Source organism: Plectropomus leopardus, chromosome 15, assembly GCF_008729295.1.
Source record: "Plectropomus leopardus isolate mb chromosome 15, YSFRI_Pleo_2.0, whole genome shotgun sequence".
Classification (NCBI taxonomy): domain Eukaryota; kingdom Metazoa; phylum Chordata; class Actinopteri; order Perciformes; family Serranidae; genus Plectropomus; species Plectropomus leopardus.
In genome coordinates this window covers 14,783,899-14,796,346 of record NC_056477.1, presented here as the reverse complement: position 1 = coordinate 14,796,346, position 12,448 = coordinate 14,783,899, and the positions used below count along the sequence as shown (strand labels likewise).

General features: G+C 37.1%; 1 protein-coding gene across 3 annotated transcripts; it reads right to left on the bottom strand.

Annotated features, from left to right (window-relative positions):
* Positions 1 to 525: 525 nt before the first annotated feature.
* Positions 526 to 9,132, bottom strand: sfxn3 (sideroflexin 3). 3 transcript variants are annotated; one of them, XM_042501968.1, is made up of 11 exons: positions 9,047 to 9,132; positions 6,331 to 6,503; positions 5,887 to 6,057; positions 3,842 to 3,940; positions 3,181 to 3,256; positions 2,981 to 3,066; positions 2,745 to 2,872; positions 1,678 to 1,727; positions 1,462 to 1,511; positions 1,295 to 1,342; positions 526 to 757 (listed from the first exon to the last, which is right to left on the bottom strand). In XM_042501968.1, the coding sequence occupies exons 2-11, from the start codon at positions 6,492 to 6,494 to the stop codon at positions 661 to 663; spliced, it is 969 nt and encodes a 322-aa protein (XP_042357902.1). In that variant the 5' UTR covers positions 6,495 to 6,503; positions 9,047 to 9,132; the 3' UTR covers positions 526 to 660. The 3 variants fall into 3 exon arrangements, with proteins under 3 accessions (XP_042357902.1, XP_042357903.1, XP_042357901.1); XM_042501969.1 differs by having other exon boundaries at positions 6,331 to 6,499; positions 9,047 to 9,122; XM_042501967.1 differs by lacking the exon at positions 9,047 to 9,132 and adding an exon at positions 7,532 to 7,660.
* Between the last annotated feature and the right edge of the window lie 3,316 nt (positions 9,133 to 12,448).

Below are 12,448 nucleotides of genomic sequence, written 5' to 3'. Positions count from 1 at the left end.
GTAGTAATTATATAAAAAAAATTGAATACTACAATGCTGACTAAGCACGAATTGGAACTCTATGTTGGGGTTGGGGTGTACAAGGCAAAAAAAAACATTCTTTGACATTCAGATGCAATTACAGACACAACTTACAAGCACAAGTTTCAATTTTTAACTAGAGTTACAAGTAACTTTGCAGAGGACTTCAAACTTTCGAGAACCTGAATGCCACATTAAATATTGGAGTGAAAACAAGTCAGTAACTTCATGAACTGCCACCCCTACAGGCAGTTTTGACCAAAGGAAGACAGAAAACACACCACGTCACAATAAAAAAAGACCAGATTTTCTTCTCTAAGGAGTGCCATCTATGTACAGACAACGTCCTTCTTAAAGTGTTTTGTTTTCCCTTCAGTTTATCTTCAATCAATATATGCTAACCCTCTGCTGTTACTTGGAGCAGCCCAATACGGTTAACTTCAAAAAACAAATGCAGCAGCACACGCAACAAAAACAACAAAAAAAAATGCTAAATAAATAAATAAAAATTTTGTTTTACCCTCCCACTTGTGCCCACAAGACAACATATATGTGTATATAATGTATGTGTGTATGTGTGTGTGTGTGTGTGTGTGTGTGTGTGTGTGTGTGTGTGTGTGTGTGTGTGTGGAGGCAGGCCTACAGCCCCTTGTTGAAGTAGACCGTGGTGGTGTTGGGACTGATCTCTCGTATCCTTTCCTGCAGATCTGCTTCCAGTCCACTCACACTCATCGAGCTATAGAGAGACGGGATACGATTAAATGCTACAATATGCTCGATAACACTGCAGGGTGAATTCACAGATAATGATTGCTGTCGCTGATAACACCAGGAAATGCGCATCACTTGTAACCACTATTTGACACATCTCAAGGCCCTAATCTCTAAAGATATTGTGCTAGTAAAGACAAAGGAGTAGAAGCGCGGTTGGGTCTTAGTATTGGTCACATATAGGTGCATTTTGGATACTTCAGGGTTTGTGCAAAAATCAAAATGCCTTTATTTTACTTTTTTGTTTAGATTAAAATGACCAACGCATTGCTGCTCATAGGTCTTTATGTATGCATATTACCTAATTTAAATATAAAAGCACTGAGACACGGTCTCCATGGCAGCATGTTCAGAGACGCATTTCACCCGTTGTGGGTGTTGTGAGAATTGCACAAATTCTTTGTTCCTCATTTGTGAGGGTTTAGTTGGTGCAAAAGCAACACAATCCTTCTGTGAATTTGCCCGTGCATGTACAAGAGTAATATGATGTGGTTGTTCTCACCTTTTCTGTGGGAAGAGGGCGCAGCAGAGAGGAGTTGCAAATACCAGGCTGGAAAAAAGAGATGGAGAGGGATTTTTTTGGATGCTGCCACTTGTTCCTTTTTAAATACAGATACTTTTGAGTCCATAAATAACATATCACTACTTTATTATGTGTAAGTTACTTACCACAGACCGACAAGCCCCACTTGGACTGGAGCATTTAGAATTGGAAACCGCTAGAGGGACACAAAATAAGAGGCAGTGAGACATGTTTGTCTGGTCACAAGCATTTGATGTATGTATAACATGTGGAATGCGACAGGACTCTTTTCAGCTTCACAAAACACCAGCAGATCCAGTAAATCCACTGACTAAAAAACAACAGTATGACAGTCTGCTTACCTTCATGAAAGCTCTTTTCTCCAACGCATTCATTATAACAGGGGGAATAGCTGAAAAAAATAATAATATATCAGGTTAAGTGTTCTGTTTCATTAAATTAAATTTCAGACTTGTCTGACAAGATGAGAAATTATTTTAGCTCTCATGCCACCAACTACTGTTTTCATTCCACAATTTTGAAAATTGAAATAAATCTGAGTAAGACGGTTTATTATGTAAAAATGGTTTCAAAATCAAACTGTTAAAATGCATGTAACAGACTAACTATGTATGCTAAAGTGTTGCCAAATAATTGCCAGATGATTTTATCTTGATACTGTGGTTCAAACAAATTCAACTGACACTGTTCAGTCCACACTCCTCCACAGAAAGTTTAAACAGGGGAAGTAAACTGATCTGTGCTTACTTTTTTCATATTATTTTCACTATACATATATTGAATAAATACATTATATTATTGTTCCTGACATATCTTGTCTTTTTTATAACTGTCAGCAGAAAATGAATTAAATCATTTAATATTCACAGCACATTCAACAGAATGCAGCCATAAAGGTGTCCTCACTTTGAAAGATAGGCTGTTTTACTTTTGGTAACAATTTCACCACATACTGATAAAATTATTCGAGATGCTATGTATAAATGCAAATATATTGCTACATTTTCTTTTAAACTAATTTAGAAATTTGTATCAGTTATAAGGCACTTGGTGCAGAGCTCTTGCAGGCTGTGAGGCTGCACAGGCTCAGATCAGCTCTGTGTTGCACATAATACTTCTTGTCGTGCTGTTAACATTAAGCCCACTTTGGGCCGTGCTCTCTCTCACATGGTGGTGGCTGCACTGGCTGCCCACTTCAGATGCCATGAAAAACATTTTGCTTGTATGACAGATTTATTTTTAGAAATTCTCAATTTTATATTTTTGGAAAGACAAATACGGTATTTTTCCATATTATTTTTTTCCTACACACTTTTCAAAACCTGGAATTGACTCAAATCAAATTCCATACTGCGAAGGAGCCCTGTAAAGTAATGAGTAGCAAAACAACAGACAACACTGACATTACCCATTGCTGGCACTGCCATGCCAATCCTTGACACAACAACCTGCACGATTGCCTGCTTGGCAGCGTTGGCGGACTCTCCTAACCTGTTTCCATTCTCATCCATCACAGGGATACCGTACTTCAACTCCCTGGTAGAAACAAAAACAGCTGTGATGTAGAGCAATCATAGTTGTTGTTAGAGTTACTAAAAGTTCCTGAAGGAGCGAAGCAGAGGTCATTTACTTTAGAGATCTCACCTCTGTCTCATGAAGGGAATGTTGATACAGTTAGCAGCAGCAACAGCAGCAAAGGGGACAAACCGGCTGACGATTGGAGGGAGACGCTGCAAAATATCAGAACACATTTAGACTATAAATCTCTGCATATATGCAGATCAGTGTCTGTATTTGAGTTACGTTGTTTTATTTTGTGTATTCACTTCAACCACTGGCATTACCGTAGCTAGAGACTTGAGTCCCAGTGCAGTGACCACAGCTCCAGTAGTAGCACTGACATAGGCTGCACCAAGCTGACTGTGAAGAGACACATGCATTAGACACATTACACACATTAATCACCCACTTCCTTTTTCAACAGTTTCACACGTCAGAAATAGATCATTGATGCCGCAGCACACAAAGTATGAGGCTGAGGATTTATCAGATACAAGTGGAACATTTCAAAGTAAGTGTGCAAATTCATGCTATGTGTGAATATGCAAAAGTAAAAAACAAACCAAGAGCATCCTGACACATAATGATAAGGCAGAGGAATAAGAATTTATTCTCTATGACATGATTAGTCAATGAATAAGCATTTGCATGTTCTTTATAAACACATGCATATGATGCATTCCTGCAGGACCTGAAGGATGCATTTTGTGGCACAATAAAAGGAGTGTGCATGACGTACGTCGACCTGACATGACCCGAGAGCATACAACCTATGTCAGCATGAGTGCATGGTGACATGGGGCTGAACATGCTTAACAGTGGAACATAATACCGCTGCGAGGGAAGGGGAGAGGACAGCAGCTCCCACAGCCTCCTTACAGACACTAGTTTAGAGGGAGGACAGGAATGATCTAGAGTGGAAGTGAAGTGACAAGTCCTCCGTACTTCACGGTCATGGGGGCATCTCCACTGCGGTTGGTGTAGTTGACGACAGCGTTGAAGGACTGGTTAACCCACTGCCAGAACACCACTGCTGGAGTAGTCCTGTTAACACAAGAGGGCAACAACAGTGTGTTTCAGGAAGTGAGATTTCATTGAGCGTGTAGTACAAACTACAATTTTTGGCACTGCACAAAGAATGTGGCGACAGCTGAATAAGTTGAGCATACAAGTGAAAATACCCTGCTGTCTCCAGGTTAGTTTATGCGAGCTGTTTTTATGTCCCCTCAACAGAAATATGTTAGGATGCCTCTTAATATCAGTCAAGGGACTAGTGTTGAAAATTGTTTGAATGTGGATTAATGTCCATTGTCCTTTTTTAAGTAAATAAATTACAAATTGTGCATGTAATCCTCAATCATAACTTATTTCATACTGAAACTACCAATTATTTACATCAGTCAACACAACAGTTTACTTGTTATTAAAACCTGGTATACATAAGTTAAAGATCAAGATCTGTTTGTGCAGTGACACACTCAAAACCACAGAAACACACATGGCTAGAAATGTTTTTTCCTGCTGCTGTGAAATGCTGATCATCTGAATTTAAGCCACAAGTTTATTAATTAATAGCCAGCCCCATATCACAAGTAAGTCTCAGACAGCTGTGCACTTTGTACAACAAACAAAATTGTAAATCCCTGTTACTGTTAACCATTGAAACAGATTTATACATTTATGCTTTGTCACTTTCAGACTAAATAGTTCTAAGAATAAAACCTTCTCTCAGATTTGGCCTTTTCATCACTCAGTGCAGATAAAGCACACAGTATTTTGCAAATTAATTTCATTTATAAATTATCTGAGGCCTTGCTTATCTTTCTTTACTTGTTTTGCCTAAGTGAACTATTAGAAACCACTATGTGAAGAATTTGAAATTTCAGGTTTTGGCTCCCCTCAGTGGTATGATGCAAAAATGACACTGTGATATCCCACTGATTACTAGACTGATCTCCAGACACAAATAATAATGAAAACATTTTAATAATGTAAAATACATCCAATAAAGAAATACATTTGTATCACCCAGCTCAATCTTGTGTTAATTAATTTTGCTTATATTTGTAATAACAGGGTTTATTGCAGATCAATTCATTCCAGCAGTTTTTAAATGAAAATGTGTCTTTTCCAAAGCCTGTTATGCAATTTTTTATTAAACTTCGGCAGTTTTTCCAGGGTTCTATTTAATTATAATTCCCACTTTTTATCATTCATATGTATCTGTCTTAAAGACAAAAGCAAAGCAGATATGTGCTGCTGCTTTAATGACTCCACACACACTGGGAGCATTTTTTTTATTAATTTGCACGAGTGCTGTAACACAAAACGCAAATATTAGTCAATTAATTGATAAAAATACTACACAGTGAAAAATTTTTCTGAACTTTCCCACCACATATAAAGGCATCCACCATTCATGTCATCGTGAATGGATGTCATGTCACAACAACAGCTGTTACAACTGTCACAAATCTGCGTCACTGCCAATTTGAATAATTTTGAGTTATTTATCAGGTGTCCAGATTTTCATGTCATTTATTTGTCATGACCCTTAGTGTAAAGGCCTTTAGAGCTAATGAGACTGAATTATTTCGTATTTGTTTATTTGATATCAAACACTTTTTAAAATCAATGAACAGCTCATTTTTACTTGATTAATATCTCAAACTATTGAACTGATTATCAAACTTGTTGTTTTAGCACAATGTGATGACATGACTTCACTGTTCTCTCAGCTGCCGAATGATTTATCAGTATTCAGCAGTGACAGTGATATTCTGTATTCTTTAAGAGGATTTTCACTCTGTGCAGGGATTAAAATCTCTATTTTTATGCAGTGCTGTGTGCTGTATTAAGGTTACATTTTAATCACGTGCAAACTGTATCATGTATATTGTAATTTCTACTTTTTCCTGTATTTTGATGATGATACTGTTGTCAGTTTTGTGTTTAGAGACACTGAATTGTGTATAAAACCTCTGCTGTACCTGTAGAAGGTGAGCATGCAGCCTGTGATGGACATGTTCATTGGCACCTGAGCGGACATCCGGCCAATCACGAACATCTTCTCCCCTGTGTCGGGGTGGAAGGCGGAGTCATAGATGTACTTGGCTCTCCAGAGCTCATCCTCGGTCAGGCCAGGCTTCACAATTCCCGCTCTGAAGAGGACAAATCGGTGGAGTGAGTTAGTATTTTCCATATATTTGAAAGCAGCAGCTGTCACACAAACACTGCTATATTTTTTGGCATATTTGCAAATAAAATTAACATAAAACATGCATTTTCCACCTCCGAGATATGACTTTTAACTTATACAGTATGTGCAACAACGTTATCGACACAAAATATATGCCTTATGTTCACACCACCACAATGTCCCTAATATAATCATTTATACTCTGACTCCATTCTCCTATCACCTGCCCCTCTACCTGTAGTTCTCCATGATCACTCTGGCCTCCTCCAGAGTCTCAGACGACAGCAGGACGTTCCTGGGATCTGTCACCATGAAGAAGTGCTTGGCACGCCCCATGAATGTGCCTTGGTCCCATCGTGGCTCTTTGATGTTTATGTTGAGGGACAACTCTTCAGACATCCTGGCTTTCTTTGAATAACAGCAGACATGTCAATTAGTATTAACATTATGATGCAAAAATGTATAGTTTCAAGAAGCAGCTCAAGACCACTTTCCTTGCTCTTGTTTTTTTTGTTTGTTTTTTGTTTTTAAGATTATTTTTTGGCTTTTGCTTTTATTTGAGATAGGACAACCATAGTGTGAAAGGGGGAGTGAGAGAGGATGACATGCAGCAAAGGGCCAAGGCCGTAATCTATGTATGACAGGTGCTATACAAATAAAAACTATCATTCTTATTATTATTATTATTATTATGCTGGATTCAAATGTTTATACAATTTTGGTGTTTATGAGTATTTCAGAGAAACAAGTGATGAGACGCAGAGTTAAAATTTGGAATAAATGTCAGATTTAATAATTAACAAGCTGGACCGATTGGCTACTGTACTTTACCAGGTTTATACATTTCTCAACACTATACTGTAATTATTTCAGCATTTTAGTACAGATACCAAAACCATGCTAGTTCAAAGTTCATGTTTCTTGTCTCCTGAAGGGAAATTTGTTCTGCAGCAAGGGTTCACATTATCTAAATACAAAACATTATGCGGTTTCAATTACTTTGAGAAATATTTACAGCAAATGCTTTTTTTTTTTTAAGCCAATGTTCTCAAATATCGAATGCTTTCTTTACACAACAACTTAATCCAAATAACAAAGTCTAAAAATGTCAAGAAAATATTTAAAGTTGGAACAATCTGATGAGTGCACCAGGAAATGACAATACAAATCTAAGAGGAAATGTTTTCACAATTGATACATAGCGAAAGGTATTTAATCAGTATATTGATGATACCCAGTTGTACAGGTGAGATTATCGTTTAAAACAAAACAACCTTGGCCGCACAGCTAAGCCTCCACCTCTGCTCCATTAATAGATCAGCTGCATTGAGGTGAAGCCCCCCTCCCCCATCACAGCACAGCATAAAACACTGAGCAATGAGACACATTTCTGGGCAAATAAACTCCAGAAAAACTAGACAACCAGGTTTACCTACCATTCATATGTTCTTCCTCTTCTTGAATACACTTTAAAACAGTAAGGACACACTTCTTAAATCACTCTAATGGTTGTTGTCACTGTGTTAAATTCAGAAAGGCCTGCTGTTGGCTCATCAGGTTGTACGTTATCTAAAATGAAAGCATGTACCACGTTAAAGTTGACCTCAAACACTTTGTATCAGCTTGTGACTGTGAATTCAAGATAAAAGAAACTGAACAACAAACTGCTTGAAATGGCGGTCAGCACAACCAACATTTCGGGCTACAACTAATGACAACTTCAATTATTGATTAATCTGCCTATTATTCTCGGGACTAATATGGCCACAAAAATTTCAGCAAATTGTATAAAATATTCATCATGATTTCTTTAAGCCCACTGTGACTTCTGAAAATGTTTTTTTCAGAATAACAGTCCAAATATATTGTATTGCCAACACATGTAAGTTGTCACATTTGTTTTTGTAATGGGGTGTGCTACAGTGAATGCTCTTTTTTTGTATGTCTTCATGGTATGTTATGGTGATACCGAAAATACCATATATATTCAATTTACTGTTGCTGAGGACAGTAAAAAGGGGCAAATTCCCACATTTAAGGAGCTGGAACAAGTAAATGTGGGACATTTTTGCTTGAAAAATGACTTAAACTCTTATTTGATTATCAGACTAGTTGTCCATTACAATCAACTTACAGTTTCATCTTTGTACGTCTCTACATACTCAGTAAGTGTAAAGGAGACACTAATGTAGGTGAGTACAAAAACTCAACTATTACAAGAATGTGTGTGCTCGTTCATAATGTAGTCCTACAGATCTCAGGTAATAACAAACCCTTTCCATCTCTGGTAACATCTGCAAACTGCAAATACACAACAGAAATACCTCCAGAGCGAGATAACAACTTAAATGGTCGATTCAAAGACACAAATATTTGCTGAACACACAGACGGGCTCTGGTTCTTATTTTGTTCTTATCAAATAACCTAAAAGTCAAAGCGCCTAACTACTAAGATAGACAGATTTTTTGTGTAACATTTGTAGTAAGTAGCCGATCAAAGAAATAGCGTGACACACACGGGGACAGACACACGGGGACAGGGACAGATGGGATTGGGGAAGTCACGACACGCTGCCGGTTCCTGTCAGCAAGCCGGCGGCTAACAAATACAGACATGCTAACAAGCTAGCAAGCCGTCTCGATACTCGAAACACTCGTACCAGAGTATTAAAAATACTCAATCAGTACATTAAACCCATGTTAAATTCCCACGGCAGCAAACGTTAAGCTACACTAAAACAGCTGTCCTCAAAAACATAATCAAAACAAACCACTTCAGTGCTCTCTTAGTAAACTAACGTTAGCTAGCCAGGTGGTTCACAAGCTAACTAATGTGCTAACAGTTTAGTTAGCGTCACAAGGGCACGCGAAGGGGAGCAGTAGATATTATCTTGGTCGTGTTGGGGTTTAAACTCATTAAAGACGTAAATTCAGTCAGCGCTGAAACGTACCTGGGCTGCTTTCTCTGTTTTTCGAAAATGTATGACCTCTCAATATCACAGCACAACCGGGTAGACCTGCGCTGCCTTCGCGTACATGCGGAAGTGTCGTAAATAGCAATGTCGCCAAAGTCATTTCTATTGCACGATTAAAAAAGGATGACATTGCATTTTAAATACAGGTTAGAATTACCGATATGTATTAAAAAATAACGGATCGTAACTACAAGAAAGGACTGAATAATTAATGAAAAATAAAACAAAAGTTAAGGTACAGGGATATCATTAACACATGGCATAGCAAAGAATTATTTCATTTTAGAAATGCAGGGAATAAAGGGCCAGTTTAAAAAAAACATTTGTGAATTAAAATATTTTACTAAAAATAATTAAATCATTAATTATTTTGTATTCTGTATTTTGCCTTTGTATTTGTTTTCTTTTGCATTTATTAATATTATTATTCCAAACTCTGCTTTCTTGTCGCCCAATTGGACACCACACTTTATATTTTCATAATTTTGAAACTCAATATTTTGATCATTATAAGTCAACCAATATTTTTTTAAAAATCCAAAATAGTCCACGTAAAATTACAAGAGAAAATGGTTGAAGGTTGAGTGTCCGAGTTACAGAAAGTACAAAAATCCATGAATTAAATTAACATTTCTTAAATCCAACTCAACCACATTTCACCTTTTGCAGTGCCATGTATCATACCCAATAGTTTGTATTTTACCTTCTATTCTTATTTTTTGCTTTATGTACCTCTTATCGTTTATTTTTTACTTTATTATTCCTCTCTGTCATATTCTTGTCCTCGTGCTGCTGCAACAACTGTATATCACTTCTGGGATCAATAAAAGGCTTCTATTGTCATTGTTGCAGTATAGTGTTTATTTTTCAAAATCTAAGAAGAATCGATTGAATGGGCAAATCATCTAGCACAAAGTTGATTGAAATTCGGAGCTTCGTAGAGGCCTTTGAAAGCAGCAGCGTGCAGTGAAACAGTGTGGGCGGTGTTTGTCATGGAGGACATGAGTCGATGGAAACCACTGGGCGTGGAGGACGAAGACAACACATGATTGGTTAAAAAGCAGCTTACTATTCTACTACCTCAAAGATGTTTTATTCTACAAACAACATCTAAAAGTTGTAAATTAGTCCAGAAAATGTCATATAAATGTCTTACGTACAACCAAACTGTTTGTTGAATATGTTGGGATATATTGGAGGGATATTTGTAATGCAGGTTACATTATACAGCTATCTTGCCATTCTAATAGACAGTATTTCATTAATTGCATTGCATGTATGTACTCTGCAGTAAAATATGATATGAAGTTAGACTTTGTTTTCTTATGTTTTTTTGATACATGATTGGAAGTCTTGGAAAGAAAACCAGTTTTTTAAAAAAGTTTGGCAAGCATGAAAGTTACTCTGTCAAACATATGAAGTATTTTTGTTTTTAAATTATTAAAAGATAGCTAAATTTAATGCTTTTTACGACTTTTCAAGGTATAGATAATTGTAATTGCAATGTATATGTATATGTGATGTATATAAATAAAACTATTCAATTGCTTTTAATGACTTATATCTCTATAATTCAATTTAAGACTTTTCAAGACTGTGTAAGGACACAGAAACAGCCTGTATTATTTTCCCCTTATTTATTTCAGTTGTATTTACTGTATCTATTTTGAAAAATATGTATGTACATTTTGCTCAAAATTTGGTGTCTTATTGATGTGAATTGATTTTGTTAATAAAGTTGTGTAAAATAATAATAATAGTGCCAAACTTGAACAAACTTTATGATTGATGGGTGATGACATGGCTTAAAAATTAAATGTCAGCTTCAATCATTTAGAGAAATGAGGTCTTATTTTTAGCAAGATTTATACATGTTAATCACGCCACCATAGAAAGTGAACTTGGGGAAAAACAAGTCTCAAAGCTAATTCAAAAACCTCATGTTCAAGGTCAAGGCAGCCTGTTCCTGTTTGCCCACAGTGTATTGATTGTTATTAATATGTCTTATCAATGGGATCTACTTAAAAGCTGTGATGTGATAATAGTGGCCACCGGGTGGAGTTGTTTACTTGTGTCACAGCTGCGGCGAAAGCAGTCAGGAGGATCCAAAGCGCACTTTTTCCACGTACACCTCTCTGCAGTTTTACCGAAAAATATAGACTTAATTTACATATTAATAAACTGAGGACAAACCAACATAGATTCGAGGTAGTGTTAGAGTCACATAGGTAAAATAAGGATTCTTAATCACCTCTAGTCCAGCGCTAATGGCTGCACAGCTGCAGAGGCTTATGCAAAAGGCTTACACCTCATAAGACAATAATTGTCACCTGGAGAACAACTGAGGTGGCTCTTAATACACCGGAGGTGTCCGATAATGGCTCAGCGAGGCGGACTGAGCGTCTGTCCAGCTCATCCGGTACAACATGGATACAGCAGGTAAAGCTCCCTCACTTTGTTTACTTTAGTTTAAACACAATGTCACAATGTTAGAGTAGTTATGTTAGAGTGTTAGAGTCGCGCTTATTTTGTAACGGTGCACGGTTAATGGTATCAACAGGAATAAGTTAAGACTGAAAAAGGGCACTTTAAAGTTACCGACAATGCTCTGGAAAAAAAATGGAATAAGTGGAATAAATAGATGATAATTAACTCTGAGAAGTAGATCACGTGTTTATGCTGATACTGTATCTTGGTCGCTGTCCATGGTGCTGATTGACAGAAACGCACGTGAAGTTCAGTGAGAGTAGGACTCCTGTTGACACAATATGCAGGACAGGGTATTCTGTTTTATCTTATTCTGTTCAAGGTCCAAGGCTATAGGTCATTACTGTATCAAAATGAGTTTGAGTTTTATTATCCCATATGGTACTTCTGAGTCCACATTACTCACCCCAGCATATTCTCCTCACAACAGATATCCATTTAATTAAACATGACCCGAGGGGAATCACCATGCACCGCTGACGCCTCTCAGCTGGAGCAGAGGGAAACAGGCACCATGAGTTCTGAGGAGATGGATTCAGAGGTTGTGAAGGAAACCCGTGGATTAATCCAACTTCTTTAACCTGCAAAGAAAAATTCACAGCCCAGTCATGAAGCTCTACTTTTAGCCATTATTTTTTGAAATGAGTGTATCTAGCTGTGTGGAGCTTAATTTTGAGTTTTTCTATGCAACACTTTTTTTTTTCTTTTTTTTCTTTTTTTTTTGGATCAGGGATTCTTTATTCAAGCTCTGTTTGTGGTCTGATACAATTTTTATTGAAGATCTGGAATTTTACCTGCATCTTTGTAAGTTGCCTGCTCCAGTGGGGACCTACTCCATCCAGTAGCCTTTGCTATCATATACTTTGGAGAAGGGTTGCAGAGGTATATCTG